The 22,831-nt window shown below is 49.9% G+C and overlaps 1 protein-coding gene across 1 annotated transcript in view; it reads left to right on the forward strand.

Moving 5' to 3' along the window:
- LOC114903841 (translation initiation factor IF-2-like) overlaps window positions 1-22,831 on the forward strand; it is a 222,226-nt gene that overhangs the window by 134,104 nt on the left and 65,291 nt on the right. The window contains exons 2-3 of the mRNA XM_029237103.1: window positions 2,131-2,400; window positions 2,461-3,185. Coding sequence (XP_029092936.1) covers window positions 2,131-2,400; window positions 2,461-3,185 — 995 coding nt within the window. The remainder of the gene's footprint in view (window positions 1-2,130; window positions 2,401-2,460; window positions 3,186-22,831) is intronic.

Raw genomic sequence — 22,831 nt, forward strand, 5'->3', positions numbered from 1 at the left:
CATACATGGCTTCTGCCTGTGTAAAATGAGGGCCTTGCACTGAAGGGGAACAATTTTAATGCTCTTTCTACATTCGTAGTTGTGTGCTTCATTCTTACAGCTGAGAGAATAGACGCTCAGTGGGGAGAACGGATGAAGAGAGCCAGGATCGAAAGCCAGGTCAGTCATTGATGAAGCTTGAGGTCCTTTAGCTCGATCTGACTGCCTCTCAACAGTGGGACCTGCCTCATTCGATGTTCAGGTTAAAAATGAATGTTTTGCTGGGATGACGGCAAGGGCCCCTTTCATGCGGGCACACACCTCCTACCCCTTGGTGCTTCTCTGGGCTGTGCGCTCCTGAGGTTAGGGACCTTCATCTTTCATTTCAGCATCCCAGAAATGAGTAGGATGGCAACACGGAGGTACTCCGTAGATGTGCACGTCTAACCGAAACCTGCTACCCCCCCTGCACGACTCTCCATGGCACTAATGGTGGCCCCAAGGTGTGGTTCTATTCCTTTACAGCATTCGACTGTTTGCAAAGCTTTCCACGTTGTATTCCCACAACCACTCTAGGAGACTGAGAGGAAAGCTATCTCTAGCTCCATTTTACAGGTGAGTAAACATTTCTTCTAGTATCACAATAGTGCACCTGTGTAAAGAACTTTTGTTTTGCAAAGAGCTCCATCTGTGGTGTCACCTTCACCCTCCACGACTCTATAAGGCAGCTAGCTGGGTGCAGTGGCAAGAATGTGGACTGAGGCCTCCCAAAGCATGGGGATCAGATCCCAGCTCTGCTGCTAGGGCTCTCGAGTACTTATTATAATCTCTGTGCCTCAGGTGCTTTATCTGTAAATGGGAGACATAGGGACATCTACCCCAAGAGCCATTGTGAAGGTGAAACCAGCGGACAGCACTCAGGCTACCTGGAATGAAGAAAGCCATCAATAAATGTTGATCGCCTTCCTCCCTTCTCTTTTTTGATGAGGGCTGGCAGGAAGGGAGTGAAACCAGATTACAGTGGCTGCTGGTTAGCCCGAGGACCAGCCAGGAACGGGAACCAGGTCATTAAGCCCCAGTTGGGGTTCAGGGATTCTCCTTTAAGGTCCAGGCAGGCGGGGAGTTAGAAGGAGGGGAGGGCGAGAAGCCCAGCGCTCAGCCCCAGCAGCTGACAGGCTTGTGAGAGGCCATTCTCTCCTACCAGGCAGGGACCCCTGCAGCTTCTGGGCTGACTTTGTGGATTAGGCCACACCTCACAGGGCTTTGTAACTCCCCACCCGCTAGAGGGTTTGCAGATAACTTCTTTCTCACCACGGGAGTTTCCTGCTGTTAAAAACAAACAAAGCCTAGAGGCCTGGTAGGGGGAGGGGCAGCAGGAGAAAGGCCCTGGGGGCCTGGGGTAACTCCTGAAAGCAGCTGAGTGAGGGGTTTGTGGGCAGATGCCCCTGAAGTGTGCTGGTAGGGAGAAAAACCCCAGAGCTCCCCCAATATCCCGGTGTTCCTTTGCTTCCCACCAAAACTAATTTGGAATACATAAGGTTCCCCAATACTGCCCTTTTGCCCCACTTTTTGCGAGTTTACAGCTTTGAAAACAAAGCTCTCTCTCCTATTTATTGGGTGTCGCATTTCGGATCTTTCTTTATCATAAGATTCCAACACCCTGTAATGAAACCTTTCCTCCAAAGATAAGTTCTAAAGCGCCCCCATTCATTTCTTCCTGAACTCAACAGATGTCTTTGAGGCCCATTTTCTGCCGGGCACTTGGTTCCCAAGGCCCAGGGGACCCCCTGGCTCCAGCTATTATCCAGGGAGTCACTGGGGTCCCCAAATCTCCACTTCTGAGTGCCTCTCACTAATCCCTCTTTCGCACGGTCTCGGGGCTCTAAGCCGGTATGATCTCACCGGTGCGAGAATAAAAACAGCCCTAGAGTCACCGGCGCCGCCAAGGCCCCTGACCGGGATCGGCGCGCCCGCGTCTCGGTGCGCGCCCCAACTTCCTGGGCCTAAGCCTTCCGCGCGCCCTCTCTCGGACCGGGGTCCTCCCGGGGGTGCACCGCCAGCCTGCGGCCGGACGGCGCTCGTTCGTGCGAGTCTAACGCTCTCGGGCCCGCCACTCCAACTGAGCTTCCTGAGTGTGGGTTCCGAGAGCAGACGCCACGGCCCGAGCCCGGCCCTCCAGCCTGGGGCCCCTCTCGCCACCCCTTTCCCACGACTTCCTCCTGGCGCCCGCCGGACTTCAGGTCGGGGCCGCGCGGGGTCCTGCGCGCTCCAGCCCGGGCCGCCGCTGTCCCCGGACGCCCACGTGGGCGTGCTCCGCTCCGGGCGGGGGAAGGCCAGGCGCCCTCCCGGAGGCGGGGGGCGGGCAGGGCGCCCGCGGGAGGAGGCGGCAGGGCGCGGGGGAGAAGGCGGGGAGCCCCGGCGGCAAGGGGGCGGTGACAGCGCTTGGAAAGGAGGCTGCACGCGGATTTGCATGAAACACAGACTGGCAGCGGGCGGGAGCGGGAGCGCGGCGCAAACCCGGGGCCGGCCCAGCGAGCGAGCGAGCGAGCCGGGAAGGAGGAGGGCAGCGGGAGGCGAGGCTACCGAGGCGGAGGGATCTGCGCATCAAAGCGAGCGAGGCGAGCAAAGTTTGGCTGGGAGTTGGACTCTCCTTCCTGGAGGCGGCACTCAAACAGCCACCCCGTGCGGAAACCCAAACTTTCTTCTGCCACTCCGAGCCCCGCGGCCTTCCCGATCCCGCGCCTCTGCTGCCTGCCCGCCCGCCGCCCCTCCGCCCTTCTCCCCGCCTTGGGAGCCGCCCGGGGCGCAGGGCCGCGCGCCGAGCCCCGCCGGCTGCAGCGCCGCGGCCCGGCCGGGAGCACCGGCAAGTTCGCCGAGAGTTGAGGCGAAGTTTGGGCGGCCGCTGCCTTCCCCGGCCGAGCACCCCGCTGCGCCCCCGGCGTCCCGCCGCACCCAGCCCCGCCGGGGGCGCTCCTCGCCGCCCGCGCGCCCTCCCCAGCCATGTCGTCCATCCTGCCCTTCACCCCCCCGATCGTGAAGCGCCTGCTGGGCTGGAAGAAGGGCGAGCAGAACGGGCAGGAGGAGAAGTGGTGCGAGAAGGCGGTCAAGAGTTTGGTCAAGAAGCTCAAGAAGACGGGGCAGCTGGACGAGCTGGAGAAGGCCATCACCACGCAGAACGTCAACACCAAGTGCATCACCATCCCCAGGTGGGGGCCCGAGGGACGCTGGGGCGCGCCCGTCCAGCCCCCTGGCGTGGCGAGGACGGCCTGGTGGGATAGGAGCGGGAGGGATAGCGTGTGTGTGTGTGTGTGTATGTGTGTGTGTGCGCGCGCGCGCGTAAGGGGGGTGGGAACGTGGGCAGGAAGGGGGTGGGGGGACCCCAAACAAAACCTTCTCTATATTTGCAAAGATTCAGAGCCTGGGGCTTCCACGCGGCACTCGCGCTCCTAGACCTCGCATTCGCTTTTCACCTCCGGGAAAGGGGTGCTGCAGGAATCGGCCGCCCCCACCCCGGGGAGCTGCGGGCTAGAACTTGAGGCCCGCTTTGTTCAGCTCCGCTGGCCGGAGCCCCTCCTCCGCCGCCGCCTCCCGCCCCCGCGGCCCGCGCTCGTGGAGGTGGTGGTGTCTCTCCCTTTCTTTTCTTCATTCCTGTCCCCCTACTTCTTTCCTCCTCGACAGGAATGCAGTCCGTACAGCTGGGGCTGTGGGTGAGGAGCGGGAGCCTCGTGATTGACAGATTCCTTCTTCATTCTCTCTTTGCCTTCGGGATTAGCATTTTTATCGAGTATTTTTAGATTTGGTTGTGCCAATCTCCCGCCCCCTCCGCACACACGCACTTTTAGTTGCAGTGCAGGGCTCTGGCTTTCAGATGAGAGAGTTAAGTGGCAGAGAGTGGGGGTCCTCTCCTCCACCTCCCCTGACTGTTTTTTGCCCACCTTTCAGTCTGAGATTGCGGGTGGATGCCCAAAGGACGGGGCTCAGAGCTGAGATAACAACACGCACCCCAAAGTGGGCCTCGCATCGGCCCTCGCATTCCTACAGAGCCCTCCTTCCCAAAGCGCTTTGCCATCTGTCTGGATCTCCTTTATCCTCCACTTCGCGCCAGCTAGGTCAGGCGGGAGCTCACAGATGGCTGGTAGAAGGGGTCAGTGACTTCACTCCCCACGGCCTTCTCTTAGCTGAGGTGTGCCAGGCTGGGGATTGGGGTGTCTTGGGGGGGGCACCTTAGCCTCTTGTTCTCTCCCTCTCAGCCCCCTTTAAAGGTCTTATTCTGAACCAAGGGAGAGTTTGTGTGTGTGAGTAGGGGATGTTCTTGCGGTTCCAGGCTGCAGAGCAATGAGCAGAGGGTCCCCAAGGCCAGAGCCCCACAGAAATTGTCATCCTTGCTGCTGGGCCAGGAGTAGACTCCATCCTTGGCCACCTGCTTGGGGCAGCTGTACGAGGGCTGCCATCCGTGTCAGGCAGGCACAAAGCAACATCTGTCCACGGGAACCCAGGCCTCCTCTGGAAATAAATGCCACATATGGTGGGAGTGCTGACTTGAAAAATAATAATTTTTTTCAAAACTGGGTGGATCCAGTCCATAAAGCGGGAGGGAAGGCAGTGTGCTGTCCGGGAAGTGTGTTCTGGGTGTGTGATCGGGAGCCAGAATTGACTTCAGAGGAGGTGGTGTGATGTGATGGTCAGTGAGCCCTAGGTCCCGGTCCCAGCCCTAGTTCTTCATTCTTCCTTATTCCTTTGGGTGAAGGGTGGGGAGTAGGGTGAATGAATGTCATACTTCTCCAGCCCGGGGAAGGCTTTGCAAAACCTGCCTTCTTACCTGCCTGAGTACATCGAGGACAAGTGCTTTATGTTTTGAAACAGGAAAAAAAAAAAAAAAGCTATCAATTATAAAAGGAGCAGCTGTGTAAAGTGTTTCCCAGTTTACAAAGGACTTTCACATGCTTTTCTGAGATCAAGAAAAAGAAACTCCTGGAAAATAGGTCAGGTAGTTAGGCCTAGGATTTATCCCACGTTTAATGTTGAGAAACCTTTGGAGGAGAGAGGTGAAAAAGGCTTGGCATAGTAAACATGCAGTTCTGACGAAATGTGCATCTTCTGGCCCAGGCTGCTCCTCCCTTTGAAGGTTCTGAATACATTCTTTGCTGATGGCTCGAGCAGTGTTAACCAGGGGGATTGGGCCCCATGGATCTTTGTTGGTAAGGTTGCCAGTGTTCAGTCTTTGGGCTGGTGACAGCCTGGAGGAGAGAGGCCTGGCAAGGTAGGAGTTTGCCCTCTGGGGAAGCATAGCTATGGCCTGCCTTTTCCAAAGTCCTGCACAGCCTGAGGCATATGAACACTCTGGGTGTCCCTGAGGGTTCAAGTTAACTCGGCCTTCTCATGACTCTGTTAGGACTGGGCCATCTTCTTCTACCTGCCTGGCAAGGACCTAATGCTAAGGCAGATTTTTTTCCATCTTTTTCAGTTAGGGAAACCCAGTTCCTTGGGTGGATCCAGACAAAGTGGATTTCCATCCCTGGATTTTGTGCCCACGCCTCTGGGTCACCTTGTCTCCCTTGGCAACAGCTACTGCTGTTTTTGGTCGTGGGCAGAGAACTAAAGGCCACATCTTGGGGAGGTAGCTAGCTGGCCTCACACTGGTGATATCGGTGTGTCTCAGCCCTGTAGGCTGTGGGGTTTCTTGTCAAATTGTCTGTTCTGTCCTCACTGCCTTTTATAACTAGGGCTTTGGGAAGTTGACAAAAGGAAATGTTGAACCTAGTTATCCCACAGGGTGTGTGGGGTGGGGCACTGGGTACTTAAAATTACTCTGCGAGGTCTGGACCTTGGGGTGTAAGGAGCCCTCAGTCTAAGGAGATTTTAACAAGCCTGTTTTGGCTAATACGAAATCTTGAGCAGCAACAGCTCCATGTGGCAGTTAGAGCTGGATACTAGGGCCCCCCAGACCACACACTTGCTTCTGTTACCCTGGCTCTAACCTGTCTCAGTGATCAAGAGAGCTGGAGTGGTACAGGCTCACTGGTGTCAAGAATGTCAAAGAGACCGGTGCCAAGGCAGTGGTAAGAGCCTGATTTAGATACACCAACAGAGGGGCTATCAGGGCACTCTGAGGTCTGGCAGGATGGGCAGAACTTTGGCAAGTTGTGTAACAGCATCCTACTTGTCACCTAGTTGAGTACCTGAGTACAGCTGCATGTATCTTCCTGGCCAGGAATGGAGTTATAGCATTTGCCACCAAGAGGTAGAGAAGGTGTGTGTAGGTTATGTCAGTGATAAGGAGCCAGGTGCACTTAAAAATGACTGTTCTGATGGACGCTGATAACTTGTGTTTCCACCAATGGGACCCATGACTTGGCCCACTTGTTGAGAGCTGGACCAAACTTAGGCCTGGTTTGTTTGGAGGGAAATTTGGGCTTTCTTGCGTCGGAGCACCAGGTCCAGAGAAAAGTGGGAGGATTAAGCCAGACCCCAGGTCTGACACACACCCTCTCCTCCCTTTCTGTGCATCTGTTCTTTTGGTGCAGCCTCCTCCTGTTATCTACCTGGACTTTGCCAGGCTGCTCTCACCCTGGGGAGAAAGGGAAATGATCCCCATCTCTAACACTCCTTTCTCAGGCTTCTGGGGACAGACCGAGGGTGTAGGAGGGGCGTCTTTAATACCGTCTGCATCTCAGCGTCTCCTGTCCTCCCTCCTCTCTCAGCTGCTGCTCAGAGCACCATTCTTCTGTGGCCCATTGGAAGCAAGCTCACTTGCTTGCACCCATCCTCTCCTTTCTCTTGTTAACCTTGATTAGGGGAGCTCCGCACAAGGGCTGGGATGAGGAGGGTTCTGCAGGACACTGGGTAGCTGACTGTGGGGCTGGCTCAGAGGTATGGCCGAACCTAGGAGCCACTCGACGTTCCCTTGACATTTGGAACCTTGGAACTTGCTGCTTGCACCCAGGAGTTGAATGTGTGGGCGGGTGCATGTTGCAGACAGCCCGTTGCTCACACTTCCTCATCGAATGTTACAGGATTGGATTTTGTAATTGGATTTTGTTACAGGATTGGATTCATTGATAGGTGTTAGCCCTTCCCATGTCTGAGTCAGCATTCCAGGAAGTGGAGGAGGATGCAGAGATAAATTGGAGATGGTCCCTGCCTGTGAGGAGCTTACACTTCAGTAAGGGAAACAGCAATAAGGCATTGAGTGTCTATTTCTTCCTTATTCCCAGCCATCAGAAGAAGTATGAGCTCTAGAATGGAGTGATATTTTGGGGGGGGGCAGGGGGGATTATGATGTGTTTTTTAAATATTACAGAGGTCACTGTGTTAGAAAACAAAATAATGACAGCAATCTGTTTTCTCCAGAAAAAGCACAGAATCAGGTCCTGTATCTTGCCGTTTTAATACCTGGATGGATTTAGCAGTTCACTTAATATCTCAGAGCCTTCGTGCCGGCACCTGTAAAATCAGGAGGAGGTAAAGCCTGTGGAAGTGTTTTGTAAACCAGAGAGTTTGACAGATGTGTTATGTTTAGACCTCTATGTGTATCATTCATTCATTGACTAAATTATTCAGTCATTTATTAAATACCTACTGTGATGAGCAGGGCAGGGTGCCTATTCTCAAGGGGCTCCCTATCTAGAGTGGGAGACAGACTTGCCTAAAATACAGGCCATGAGCTGCAGCCAAGGGATGTACAAAATGCCCAGGGATGAGGGGGACAGACCGTTAATTCTGTGGGAGGAGGTGGGGAGAGGAGGGAGGAGTCCCTGTGAGGTGGAAAACCACAAGGACAGGAGTTATTATCCAAAGGACGTTCCTGGACTGTAGTACGATCATACGAACTTTTGGGTTCATGGTGATCGTTGCCTACAAGACTGAGGATGTCTTTATCTTCTTTATCTTTCTTCTCTCCCTAAACGGAGCACTGCTATGAATTTGTTACCTCCTAGCTCGCACCGAACTAGCGACTAGTGACTTGTGTTCAGTATTTTATGCCACTGTAAAGTGTCCTCGCTTTGAAGTAAAGAGTCATTAGTATTGCAAACCTGAAATTCAGGTTTCCTTGGTGGAAACAGTGACTTTAGATATATTAGCTCAGAATATAACGGACCATGTCGATAAGAAGTGGACAACTTGGAGGTGATGGTGGATCCTCAGAATTTCAGACTTTTGGTGTGACCTAGCTTTTCATTTCTCTGGCTAACACTCGCTGAAAGTAAATCCTATAAACCTGAGTTTCTATATGGACATAAGAGCTTTTAATAATGTATTTTAAGAAGTCTTTGCAAGGATGTAAAGTGTCAAATGACAATTCTAATAATAGAAAAAGTCAATGAATACAGTAGTCATTTCGTTCTGATGAGAAATGCAAGCAGCCGATGGCATTGAGAGAATGTGGCTTGAGCTTATCACATCGGCAATCCAATTAAAATGAGTTTGAAAAATAAATATGGGTTCGATAATGTAAATTTGTAATTGCTGTATTATTATAATGGAAATAAAATTAACACGATTTAATGGACTGAGCAACTATTAATTTTCACTTGTTAACTTATTGGGAGGTTTCTAAATGCCATTGGACGCACAATACAGCCGTGTCTCTGCATGAGCTCCTTTATGAATAGGACCAAGTAGCGCTTGCTTCATTTATTTATTTATTTTTATTGAAGTATAGTTGATTTACAGTGTTGTGTTAGTTTCAGGTGTACAGCACAGTGATTCAGTTATATATAACATATATATATATATTCTTTTTCAGATTCATTTCCCTTATAGATTATTACAAAATATTAACTGTAGTTCTCTCTGCTATACTGTAGGTCCTTGTTGGTTATCTGTTTTATATACAGCAGTGTGTATGTTAATCCCAAACTCCTAACTTGTCCCTTCCCCCCTACCCCCTTTCCCCTTTGGTAACCATAAGTTTGTTTTCTATGTCTGTGGGTCTCTTTCTGTTTTGTATGTAAGTTCATTTGTATCTTTTTTTTTTTTTTTTAAGATATAAGCGATATCACATGACATTTGTCTTTCTCTGTCTGGCTTTACTTCACTTAGTCTGATTAATCTCTAGGTCCATCTGTGTTGCAAGCAGCGCTTGCTTTAAAACTTGAAGTCCAACTTTATTCCTTTACCTATTCTCCCACCTTCTTTATTCACCCCTCCCCCAGCCTCCTTTAAGCTCTCTAAAGTGGAATGCAGCTTTCTCAATCAACAAGGCTCATGAATAGTCCTAATTAACTTTGTCCTTGTCTCCTTTGATGGATTGACATATTTAAAAAAACCCAAAATCCACCGTGCCCCCTTCCCCAAATCTAGGTCTGGTAGTACCAGTCTGCTGGGAAGGGAACTGCCTAGAAAGGCTGCCGGTGAAGGGGCCTGGGAGACTTACCAGCCTTTTGCAGACGCGAATGTCCCGTGCAGTGCTAGATGAGACTAGCTCTTCCCCAGGAGGGCTGGGCATCATCTGTTGACCACTTCAGTCTCCCCATCTTCAAGTGCGGTGGTTCCTGGAAACGGTTGGAAATTGCCATATTAAACCCAGCCTGCAGAAGTCTGGTTTCTAATTTTACTGTATTCCAGGTTTTAGAACAAAGATCTGAGAGAACTTGTCCAATTCATGTTTATGCTTTCCTTCAGTGCACCTACTGGGTGCCCAAACCTGTTCCAGGTAGCAGGCCCCCCCCAGTGAATGAGGCAGACGCCTGATTCTGCCCTCCCATAGCCTCTGGTCCACTGGCTGCTCAACACAAGGCCTTTGGAATTGTAATAATCATGTATGTGTTCACTCTGGTTAACTCGTAAGTACTGTTTTCTTAATGCCAGAGAACCAAATCCCCCAAGCTCTGCAGTTTATTGAGTCCGGATGAGGGTGTGTGTGTGTGTGTGTGTGTGTGTGTAACATTATTCTTTGTTTTGACTTAATTAACAGTTTTAGAAATAACAAATCTAGAGCACAAGTCACACTGTCTGCAGTGATTATCTGAGGCCTCAGCTGTAGACAGCAGCCTGCCACCATGGCACACTGCTACAGAGTGTTTTGACAGAGAGACTTGGTTTAAAACGAAAACACGGTAGAAGCCTATTAATTAAGAAGTTTTGCTAATGCTGGATAGGCTGAAGTTTGTGTCGCAGGCCTTTTCTCCCCATAAATGTGGTCAGAGAAAAATTAGTCATAAACAAACTTTGGGGAGTCATTTTGGAGGTAGGAGTCAACAGACCTGAGGAGGTTCTAGACTTAAGCTTTGTTTCTAATTAGCTGTGTCACCTGGGCCAATTCACTTACCATCTCTGGGCCTCAGATGTTCTCAACTGGAAAATGGGCTAAATAAGCTCTATCAGAGGATCTTTCTAACTCTAAAGTGGTTTTCATGCAGGCATTTTAGAAGCTCCCTTTTGCATGCATCCGGTTGATCACTGAATCACAGATCTTTCTTAATGATGAATATCCTAAGGCCCTATGAATTTCTATAGTTGAAAGTAATAAAACTATAATTCAGCCTTTAATTTTGGTTATTTTCCCCCTCTGCCCTCCTTGCCTCTCCCTCGCCCTGTGAGTCTAAATCAGTGAAATATAACTACCAAGGAATATAAAAATAACTGAATAGGAGGGTAACGAAGTGAAGGCTGTGTGCCTTGAGATGCAGTGAGCAATTTTTCTTCTTTTGTTGCTATTTTTGGCTATTCTCAGAGCAGGAAGTTTACTTAAACTAATGACCACAATTGCCTAAAAATGGTTAAATGTGAGAGGTAGGCATTATAGAGGATACCTGTGGAAAATGTTTGCTCATATGTCAGGGTTTACCCAGGAAGCTTCCTTTATTTATTTTCAAGCATCTATATAAAGAAAGGCTGTACTCGATTGTGTAAGCGTGCGCCTCTTGTGGGGCGGCGTGGAGGTTACAAGCTGAAACCCCAGCTAGGAAATGAAAAGTGAGTTTCCCCCGAAATAGTACTTTTTCTGTATCACATGGCTCTCCCTGATTACATCTGGCAAGTTTTTCTCCTGACAGCTTTGCTGGGAGTTAGGACTAGGGGGTTGTTTAAGAAACCCTGGGTCAAGGTTTGCCTTTGAAACCTACAGCGTTATCAGTCTGGTGGCTTTCCCTGCTAACTCTTGCATCACAGACCGTCAGGCCAAGTTGTAGCTCTGAGGTGTCACCGTTTTGTTTTGTTTTGTTTTTTTCCTTTGAGACTGGACTTTTGAAAATAGTAATGCTTTTTGGGTGTGTGTTTTCTAAAGGTCTGTTTTTACGCTGTCACAGCTCAAAAATGCCAAAAGGCATTTTTTCCTTAAAAAATCACCTCTGGGCTAAGCCCAAATGTGGAGTAATGGACCCAGAAAGGACTTTTTGAGTAGTTACAAGTGGCTGAAAGCAGGCACTGGTGATGGAAGTTGGGTTTTTTCCTTTTGCTTCAAATGTGCCCCATTGTAAACTTTCTTGCATCCTCATGGAATTCAGACTTGAGATGAGCCTTATTTCTCTGTGTGCCTGGAAGGGCAGGGTGAGTGAGCTTGTTTTGCTACCTCTTTAAACGTTTTGTGTAGCCATTTATCTCTACCCAAAGAGACTCTTAAAATATTGCTTGGGGAACAGGAGTGGGGGGTGTGGGTGGGCTGGAAGAGCAGAGTTGTCAAGGGAGAACAAAGGGCCCTGGAGTCTGACAGACCGGAGTTTGAGTTGGCCAGTTACTGCCTGTGTGACAGCCTTGGGGACATCTGCTTCCATTGATTAAGCTCCATTTGCCTCATCTGTATAATGGGCATGGGCCCACTTACCTCCTGTAAGTCAGCGCAAATGAGATAAGAGAGAGCAAGTACTTGACTGATACTTGTGGCTCACAGCACATAGTAGGTGCTTAGTAAACACTCATTTTTCCCTTTCAAGGGGGAAATCTGACTGATGGTGTCAGTAGATTCCAGTAAGGGCCCCCCCCACCCCCGACACACTTGTTCTCAGGGCTCGCTGTTCGGAGAACATTGGTTGATGTAGTGAGAGGACCTTCCTCTAGCAGGTGCGCACCAAGCGGCCACAGCCACACCACTTGTTGGTTTATGGCTTGGAAGGCTATCGAAAGAGAATTCATATTCTTCGGTGGTTCTCCCCTTCTCCGTCATCACTTTAAAAATTGTTTGGCTGACTAAAAATAATAGTATTGAAAATAAACTTTGATGAATCAGTGCTCCTGGGTTGGGGGGTATAAGATCCTGAAGAAGAAACGCCGTGACTCACAGGCTTGTCACCGATAGCCTGCCCTTCCGTGTGTGGAAGTGCATGATGTTTATTGTTGCTGGTGTGTTTCTGAGGCCTGGTTGGAAAGCAGTTTCAGCTCCAAGTACCACCTCACCAGTTGGCTTGGTTGTCAGGTGAGATTGTTCGGTGCCAGAAGCTCACAGCTCCAAAATAACCCAGATGTGGATGTCGGTACCGTGGGCTGCTCCTCGAGGTGGGCCAGAGGGCACTCACACTTAGTAGGCCATGCTTTGGACATCCTTCTGGATGTGGTCCTTTCCATGGAGCAGAGCTGCAGGGCCCAGGGATGGCCCACATAGAGTCTGCACTTCCTCCTTCCAGACTGTATGCTGGGTCCCGACCCTTCAGTTCCCTGCCCACATGGTCTCAAGCCTGCTTGCAGGTCCATCTGCCTAAGGAAGGGCAGACTGCATCGGCCGTGGACCGTGTGTGTACCCGTGGGCCCCAGGCTGACAAAGTGGGTAGGGCCGAGAGATGGAGGGATTGGATGGAATTCAGACTCGGGGTGTCTGCATGGGTGTACATGAAGCCCTTCTAAGTGTGGGGTGATGCTGGGGGTGGCCAGCTCTCCCTGAGTGTCCGCATCCCACTGTAAAACCGAGGGGTCAGAGAACTCTGAATTCAAACGTGGCCTCCCAGGTTGTATCAAGGTATTTGTCAATATGATAGAACATATTCTATTTATCAGTCTGTTATCTTGATTTCTGTCTTCTAAATTTAAATATGACATATCCTATGTGGGCCTTCATAGGTCCTCTTGCTCTGGGACCCATTGATGGTGAGGCAGGCCTGTTTTTAGCACCCTCCTCTCAGTTATGTAGCCACAACTGGGGCCCCGCTCAGGTGGCACCATTATATGGGCAGGATTGTGGGTACTTCTATAGGGATTGATTTCCCTCACCTTGAACCCAGATCAGAGTGAATTAAATGCAGATCAGGGAGAAGGTGATACGTATGGCAGCTGCCCATCTGAAAGGTGGAGCAAAGAGCCCAACCACTGTAGTGCATTTGGTTGTTGGATCTATTTATTGGGCACAGACTTTGTGCTGGGCCTCAGGAGATATAGAGATGCAGAGATAAAGTCCTGTCACTGAACTGCACAGAGGCAAAAAGGGACACGGTGACCACAGTTACGGTGGGCTCATGGGAAAGACAGTCTAGCAAAGGCTGAACAAAGAGGTATTTGGGAGCCCAGAGAAAGAGCAGCTCTTTTCTGGAGAAGACTTCACAGAAGAAGTGATGCTCCAGTGGGACTTTGAAGGGTGGATAAGAGTGTGGGAGTGAGGGGAAGGCTGCATGGAGCACTGGCCAGACAGAGGGTGGAAGGGCCTGGTGTGTGGGGCAGGGTGGCCAGAACGTGGAAGAGGGAGTGGCCAGAGAGGGTCGGGAGAAGGATGTTGCCAAGGGCTTCTGTTGGCCAGACTTGGCGTTTGGACCTTGCTCCCAGGAGCACCCAGGAGATTTTTAAGTTAGGGGAGTGGCGTGGCTGAAGCCACCATTCTATTCGCATTCCTCCCCCACCCCGAGGCTGGTAAGAGCAGGTTTTCTGCCGGAGTTATCCGGGTCAGAGTCATAATCCCTTACACCGCCATGTGGACAGCTTTAGGCTATGTCTGGACCAGGGTGAAAATAGTGTTTTGTTGGCCGTCAGGAGAGAAGACAAGTTGTACAGCCAGGAGGGCTGGGGGAGCCCAAGTGTTCAGGTAATTAGCCAGTGAGTCATGCCAGCCTCTTGACATGGATTCCTTGGGAAATGAAGCAGGGTGTCGCTGGGCTCCATACAGAGGCCTCAACATCAGAACCTGGCCTCTCCCTGTGCCTGGTACGGTGTCTTTGTGTAGAATATCTCTGGTCAGTGTTTTAAGTGTCTTCACTGATGATCGCCTAGGCCAGGCTTTCCAATTCCAGACCACACTGCAATCAGCTAAAATACCTAAATTCTCTACTGCAGACTCATCGAATGCTATCATGTATTAAAAACAGATCATATTCCTTAATAAGAAAGTAAAATAGTTTAAGTTCATATATTTTATCACTGAGAGCAAGCAGAAATTTTGGTGACCACTGAGAGATTGCATACAGTTTACCTCATCTGTTTAGAGTGAGCTTTCTTTTGTTGTTAATTGAAGTTTATAGGTTTTTAGAAGGTAAAAGTTTTGTGTCCACAGACTGATTTTAGTTCATGGACCATTTTTGAGAACCCTGATAGAGGCCTGCTGCTGAAGGGGCAGCCTACTGCAGTGGAGCATTCTGGGCTTACATTCGGAAGACCCAAATTCGGATCCCTGCTCTCCCCTTTCCTGCTTTGGTGACCATAGACCAGTCACCTGATTTCTTTGAGCCTCCCTTTCCTCAGCAGTACAATGGGGAAAACCTTGCCTCCCTTGGTGGGATGATTGCAGTTGTTTATTTAGATGAGCTATGCATTAAAAGCTCTTTGCAGACTGTAAAATATTATGCAGTGTCACTCATTATTTCTTTATGAAGCACAACTCTATAGTATTGCTAAAAGCCCTTCCTGACGGAGATGGAGTTAAGGCCTCCAAGTTCACACCCAGATTTGCACCGCCACCTTAGAGAAAATCATTAATGATGCACAAATTCAATAGGAATGTGAACTCAGGGCGTGTGTGCTGCAGGGTCTGGTTCCAAAAGCTTAGGTGAGTTGGTGCTCGTGGCCTCGTCTGAGGATTTGGGTCAGCTGTGCTGACCTGTGGCTGATCACCTGAGCCCTCTCACCTGGGAGTGATCCTGGCACATGCTGCGTGGACTGGGTGCTGACTATGTGCCAGACACCAAGGTGGGCCATTGATCTGCTGGTTGGTCTTCTTTACCCATCTTCTGGGAAGGGTGAGTAATCCATGTTTATAGAAGAGGAATCAGGGGCTTCCCTGGTGGTGCAGTGGTTAAGAATCCGCCTGCCAATGCAGGGGACACGGGTTCGAGCCCTGGTCTGGGAAGATCCTATGTGCCGCGGAGCAACTAAGCCCGTGCACCACAACTACTGAGCCTGCGCTTTAGAGCCCGCGAGCCACAACTACTGAAGCCCGCATGCCTAGAGTCCATGCTCTGCAGTGAGAGAAGCCACCGCAATGAGAAGCCCACGCACCGCAACGAAGAGTAGCCTCCACTCGCCGCAACTAGAGAAAGCCTGCGTACAGCAACAAAGACCCAACACAGCTATAAATAAATAAATAAATAAATAACGGCTTGGAGTTAAAATGCAAAAAAAAAGAGGAGGCTGAGGCTTTGAGGGGTCAGCAGCAGAACAGGAATCTGAATTCAGGTCTGGTTCCTGGCACCCAGCTGCCTGCCCCAAGGCTCCCCAAGAATGGGCTGCTGTTCTCACCCTCACAACAAAATCCATGAACTTGCTCAGGAAAGTTGCTGTAGGTCTCATGATAAGAGATGGAGCTGGATTTGCCTCTGAAGCTTTGCCCCTTCTAGAATCAGGGGTGACTATGTAATTTATTAAACAAAACAGGACACTTCTAAGAGTGTAAAAGGGCAGTGCTGTCATTAGTGATGGCCAGAAAATGGGCATCAACCTGGACTGTCCAGGCAAACCTGGATAAGTAGTCATTCTAAGTCACCCTGCCTCTGTGCCAGTGATCATGATACCTGACCAAGGAAACTGGGAGGATTACATCAGCAGCTTTCTCTGCCACTGCTAAAGTGTCAGGGACTGTCTGGATTATTTACTGCTATTCCGAGTGAGGGGACTTGCCTAAGATTATTCAGCAAGTTGGCAACATAATTTAAAACTGGATGAGACCTTAGAGGTAATCGAAAACAGTCAAGTTAGCACCCGAGCTTACTTAGCTGCAGTAGGAGTTGGGGAACCTTTGGCTCTGCTGATGGCCACTCTGAAGGGAAGGGGGAGAAGTGGGAGGTGGAGGGGGGGATGTGAGGGTGGCAGTGAGGGGGTGGTAGGGTGTTCACCTGGCTTTAGAACATCTGCATCCTCGTCAGGCCATGTCCCTTCGGAACCCAGGAGATGCCCCTAGGTGCAGTGCAGCTGAGATGGGATTTCATGTCCAGGAGCAGAGTCTTCTCCTGTGAGCTGACCTCTCCTGCCCCCCTGCTCCATTTTCGCTGAGGCCTCAAAGATATTACTGGCTGGGAGCTGGTGGGGGTGTAGTGGATAAACCTTCTGCTGAAGAGTTTTGGAAGGCATTGAGGAAGGAATTAAAAATAACAGCAAGCATGCCTTTTTTCTCTCTTTGATGCTGGTAAATGCATGGAATGTGCCAGGGTATGTGGCCCTAAATAACCCCCTCTGTCAATGGGACTCCGTAGAGAACATGGAAAGGCTTTGCACTGCCCTGCCCCATGTTCATGGGACTGGTTTCTGAGATCGTCCAAGCCTCATGCTTCCTCTCTTGCCCCAAATAATCTGTTGGAAATCTGGAGAGGGACTTGAGTTCTCTATACTCTGCAACCAAACTGTTTGCCGTGGGCGAGGCCCTGTCTGATGAACTCCAAGGAGAGCAGCTGGAGTGACAAAGAAGACTGGTTACAGGCTGAGAAAAGTGAAGCGTAAATTCAAACCAAACTTGGCACTTGCTTGGAGAACTTCAGCTGATACGGCTCTAGTCATCATCCTTTGTGGCTGTGCTGTGTCTTATAAATTGAACAAGATGCATTTCCTTTTTTTTTTTTTTTAACCCCAGAGACACAAGGAGGCGTGTGTGGGTGAGTATGGGCAGGGAATATTAATTATTTATGTTCCAGTTCATCGGAGAGTCAGCGTGGGAACTGGCCCCCGGGCTTCATGGAGATGACTAGGACATCTTGTGGGTAAGGCTGGACTGTGCTTTTGTATCTTTTGAGTTCCAGCTCTCCTCACCACTGCCACCCTCTCCTACTTAGGGGCGGCCCTCGGTTTCTCACGCCTGGATACTGCAGTAAGCCCGTTCGCTCCTTCCCTCTCTGATCCATCCCATACTCTGGATCAGGGGCCAGACTCACTGTATTAGGATGCTTTGGGCTACAAGTAACCTGAAACCCAACTAACATCTTCACCAGTGTGAGGGCTTATTATCTCCCCTAAGAAGTCTGGAGGCAGGGAGGTTTCGGGCACCAGCAAGGACTTGGGAGCCTTCCATCTTTCTGCCCTGCCATCTTCAGCGCTCACGATCCAGTGACGGCCACAGCTGCTCCAAGAGTTACTGTCTCTACACGGTTGCATCTAGCGGCAGAAAAGGCTGCTTCTCCTTGGGGGGGTCTCTTAATACAGGAAGGAAATCTTTCCCAGAAGCCTCCTGGTATCTCGCCAGTATTTTGTCACATGCAGTCACGGCAGAAATAATGGATTGTAATAAGCCTTTTGATGTCAGAGATCCAGGCTATTTCTTTGGCTCATCAGTACCTGCTAGGCACTTAGTAAATGTCAATTAATACTTGTTGGTTACTGTTTTCCTTCTTCTCTGAGTAGACTCCTGAATACTTATCTGATGTCTTGCTGATTTCAGAGGTTATGTTGGTAAACCAATCAGGGACCAGATCTTGCCCTCAGGGAGCTTACAGTCAAGATGGAGAGACCATTATTTGTGTTCAGAATATCCAACCATGTGGGCTGTAGCAGTCTGCTGTGGGGCAGCTTAGGAACAGGTGTGAAACTGGGGCTCAGGGGGACAAATGGAAGTGAGACTCACCGAAGGGGACCATCAGGGCCTCTGAACGCTGTGCCTGAGGACGACACATTTTCCAACCTAAGCAAGGTCTTTCAAGAAGTTCGGATTTCTCTCTCCACCCCACTACCAGTCTTGTTTTCCTGTTGACAAAATGAAGGTTAAAAATTTGCCCTTGAGTATGGAGTGGGGGCAGGTACAGAGCTAAGCTCCTCCTGCCCCCAGGGGAAAATTTCTAAAGGTTCTTGCAGTATTTTAGCTTCGAAACCCTGTGAAATTGAATTGCATGTTTAGCGTCTTTGTGCGTCTCACTGGCTTTGAAGCTGCTGGAAACTTTCTCTGAAAGCATATAGACGAAGAAATAAGAATTCTATAAATGTTTGGTGGTTAAAAACAAACTGCTGGCCAATTTATAGAATTTTGGGGTCATTTTCTGATGGAACATTCTGCAGACACGGAATACCCTGGAGTCTTCCTGTCACAGTTAGCTAATAACTGACTTCAGGTCTGCAAATGCTTTTTCATTCCAATTCAGAGAAAACAGAGCCTGTCCCAGGGCCTCATGGGCCCTTATTTTCCTATTGATCTAGGAGCTGGGCTAACTCAGGACCCCTGCCACCGAAACATCTCAAAGCTAATTAAAGATGTTTGTTTCAGGTTTGTCTGTTTTTCTTGCTTGATTGAAAAAGTTGCAGTTTTGGCTTTTCTTATTAAAAAAAAAAAGGCTCTATCTCTACAGCTGATCCAGGAGGTGGGAGTGGGGGGATTGCACACTTCAGCGCACATGTGACGTGTTGCCCTCCTGCCCTCTGCGCGAGGCCCTCACAGAGTGGCATCTCTGAGCACAGGGCCGGGCACCAAAGCAGCTACCTTCCTTGAAAATTCTTGAGTCTCCAGGAGGAGAGGCCAGGTGAGCCTGGGCATGAAACCCAATGAAGTGGTTCCAGGGTGAGGCTGGTTCTGTTTGACCAGCTTGAGTTCTGAAGTTAATGGTCCAAGGTCCCCACTCAGAGGGAGAGTTATTATGTGGGGAGATGGAGGCCCTCACAGCTATTCCAGGGTGTCCCCCGACCCTTTGTTTAACCACGGCTGTGGACCAGTGGTCTCAGATGTTTACCGTCACCTGTTTATAAGAGGGAAATGTGGTCATATTTCTATCTCTCTTGTGGGCTGCATGGTTGCCTTACTGGGGCTCATGTGGGAAGTGGTTACCGTTCAGAGGAGGGTGAAATAACAGTACTCACAAAGGGACTTTGATTCGACAATCTTTTTGAATGTCACCTTTTGACCACTGTGTTTTTTTATTTTTATTTTTTGTCTATCAGCCTTAACTTCAGTGACGAGAAAATCAAACCACATGCTGGACCTCGTTCTACCCAGCTGGGTATCCCAGTTCAGAATTGCAGCTCAAAGTGCTTCTCCTCTCTCTGGGTTTCACTGGGGGGTTGACTTCCAGATCTGTAGTTCTGCCCAGCTAGAGACCCTCAGCTTCAGCTGTTCTCTGGGCGTCCACATCTGAACATCCCAGCAATGCCTGGAATCGAACATGGGCCATTTCTTTCTATCCTCCTTCCACGACCGACACTAGTCTTCATCTTCATCATTATCGGAGCCCCCAGGGTCAGTGAAGCGTTGAATCAGTCAGAGAACAGACACACGTGAACACGAAGGAACCTTGGCATCCCGTTTCTCTGATGAGGCTGAGAGCCCTTGGCCACTCTTTGGTGGAGCTTGGCTTTCTGACTCCAGGAAGGTCAGCTTGGCTTCTCTGGGTATTGGTCTTTGCATCTAGAAAATGACAAGCTCCAAGAGAGAACCTCAGAGGTCTGTATCGGCTCTAATACTTCACGACACCTTTCTGCCCTCTCTTCCTTGGCTTCTGGTTTTCACTCTTTTCTCGACGCATATATTTTCCTGGGAGGCAAGTGTAATTTTTCATCTGATGCTCTACCTTCAGAGGCAGCCCATTCCTTATTTAATTCTATTATAGTCATGGTTTAACTCACCAGGTACTTACGGAGCATCTTCAGTTGTCATTGGTGGTGGCAGTACCGCCAGACACCGTGGTCCAGGAGGTGTGAATGGCCTGTGGATTTGGACAGTCATACATACTCCTGCTGCCTGGAGCCGCCAGGCTTCTATTCCCTATTCCCGGGCTAGGGGAAATCAGCCTTCAGGCAAAGAGGAATTCTCATTTAGCCCAAAGCACAGGCTTCCTGTTCTTCTGGGACCAGCTGCGTTGCGGCCGAGGTGCTGTAAAAATACAGGAAGGAAGGGAAACGTGTTCACAGGTTGGTTAGAGATTTTGAAACCAGCAATCAACTCTCTCTTATCCACAAGAAACCAGAATCCACTGCTGGCTTTCGGGCTCTCACACCCGCCGCTCGACAGAGTGCTCTTTCAAAACTGGGGTAGACTCATTTTGCTAATGGCTTTTTCCATGAACCCCAGCCAGCCAGCAAGTATATTCTTTGAGGATTATGATCTGACCAGCATGCTCAGGAATCTTTAAAGAGAAGAACCATCTTTATCCTCAGCTGTTTTAAGGCCAGTCAGGAGACAGAGCCTCCTAGAGATGAAGTAATGAGAGGCTGGCCACTGAAAGTACACAAGAAGTAAACAGTGGCCATTCCCGTGACCCTACTTTTTTTGGGAGTCTGGCACCCCAGGGGCTCCTGGGTGATGCGCAGGAGAGAGAACCAGAGGTGGAAGACCCCATTTCTAGGCCTGCCCCCTTGTGTACCAGCTTCGTGACCTTGGGTGAGTCACTTTGCTACCCCTGCCCCTGGTTTCCTCCTTGACAAACCAGAGGCGTTGGCTTAGCAGGATTTTAATGTTTCTGCACCTTAAACATTCTAATTCTGGAGCTTGCATTCAAAGAAATGACCGACTCTGTTAACTCATTCGGATAGTTTCAGGATCACTGTACAATTGCTCTGGGGGCTGGAGATTGGGGCCCACAGTTGAAGACAGGATGGAAAGAGCTCTGAGGTGCGGGGTAAGCCGTGGCAGCTGGAACTCCTGCTTCCTAATGACCACATTTGGTGGTCGGGCTCACCATGGAAGGTTCTTAACCTTGGTTACTTGTAAAAATTCTGATACCCAGACCACACCTCAGACCAATTCAGAATTTCTACAGGCGGGGCCTGGGAATCAGTATTTTTAAAGTTATCCAGGTGATTCTGGGGTGTGGCCAGCATTGAGAATCAACAGCCCTAGATCTTAAGTAAAGCTGTGGTTCAGTGTTCTGGGCATCTCTTTTAGGGGAAAAGTGATAGTGGTTGGTTTAAAAAAAAAAACAAAAAACACAGTACACAGAGAGAAAAAAATTTCTAGATTTGAGAAGCATGTTGATTTGGTAATCACAGCTGTTGATGGTGAGTAGTTGCCCTGAGATTTGGATCCCCAGTTTTCTTTCTCTGGGTCAGTGGTTTCTCAAACATCTCTGAAGGAGTAGAACCATCTGTAGTTGGTTATTTCTGCTTGGGAAACTCAGAGTCCTAAGTGGGGGGGTGGAGCCAGGGCAGGGGCGGAGCACGAGTGGATTAAACAGACCGTAGCACGCAGCCACGCATAACACGCAGCCACGCCTTTTTCATGAAGCCAAGTCAGAGGCCTCAGCCAGCGCTGGCATACCTTAGTGTCAGATCCTTGGCGATGCCCCGGTGGATGCGAGGGGCTGTGAAAGTATGCGCTATGCCGTTTCCTGTGCCTTGGTGAGTGTCCCTGCCCTCGGTTGAGAGGATCCTACCACCCTCATCAGCCATAGCATCGAAACACTTCCGTTTATGCCCAGTTAGTAGTTCATGCTTCCCTGCGGGGACTCCATCCCTACAGCCAAATGCAATCTGAGGGGACACAGCTGTCCAGAGTAAACATTCATGGGAAAGGACAGCTCAATTCTAATATCTTTTCAGGCAGAGGGGAGGGTATATTGTGATGGGGGTGGGATTGTGAAGGTGACTGCTTAATGGGTGTGAAATGAGCTTCAGGAGGGAGGAGAACTTGTCGGTATTGATTAGCCCCGAAGGGCCTCGCGTATGGGGAGCAGGGTCGAGGAGCTTTTACAGTGACAGGGTTTGAGATGTGGGTGTAGACACAGATGCCAGATGGAGGTGGTTATTTCTCAGACGAATGAGGAATCCGTCAGTCACTAAATGTTTATGAAGCAAGGCACTCAGAGAAATGGCAGATACGGCCTCTGCCCCCAGAGAGCTTACAGTCTGACTTGGGGTTTGAATACACAAGTGTGGGATAGTATGAAGGTCTTCTGTGCTGTGGGCACATGGTGAGTACCCAGGGGTTTGGAAGGAGGGGCCATGGAATGGGTGGGACGGGACAAATGCATCAAGGGATGTGGACCTGAGCTAGTGAAAGGGAGACACATGGGCCCCACTAGTGAAGTGTGCCTGTCTCCTCACTCCTAACACGATGTTGATCATCTTTGGGGAGCAGCCCCGAGGGGCACCCCATTGCTAGTAGGAGCGACTTTTTGTTCTTGGCTCCCATCAAAATTCTCTGCTTTCAGGAGTCAATTTTCCTCTAGCTTTTTCCTTCTCCTGTGAGGGGTCGTCTCTGCCAACCCTCTGCTTTGATGACTACCATCTGCCCACCTTAATTTCCTGCGTAGTTTCAGCTTGAAAGCCTTTTCTCTCTGGACCCAGAAATATCATGTAAGATGATTGTTCTTGGTTCCAGTAGCCACCTGGCACCCTCTCAGCGGTGGCTGCATTTCAGGTATGCGTGGGAATGACTATCTGTGCATCAACGAACTCCAGTTTGTCCTGTGAGCGAGCTGTGTGATCACTGGTAAATGTAGGACTGGCTTTGTTAGGCCCTGACTGTGGCCAAGGCTATTATTTCTCTGTGGGTAATTATTTCAGGCTTCACGGTCACAAGCTGAGCATAATCAAGGGCAGATAAGAAAGCCATATATAGAGCAAAGTACATATTTCTCGAGGTGGGCGGCAGAGGCCTCAT

The sequence above is a fragment of the Monodon monoceros genome, unplaced genomic scaffold (genome assembly GCF_005190385.1).
Source record: "Monodon monoceros isolate NGI ecotype Baffin Bay Population unplaced genomic scaffold, NGI_Narwhal_1 Super_Scaffold_21, whole genome shotgun sequence".
Lineage (NCBI taxonomy): Eukaryota > Metazoa > Chordata > Mammalia > Artiodactyla > Monodontidae > Monodon > Monodon monoceros.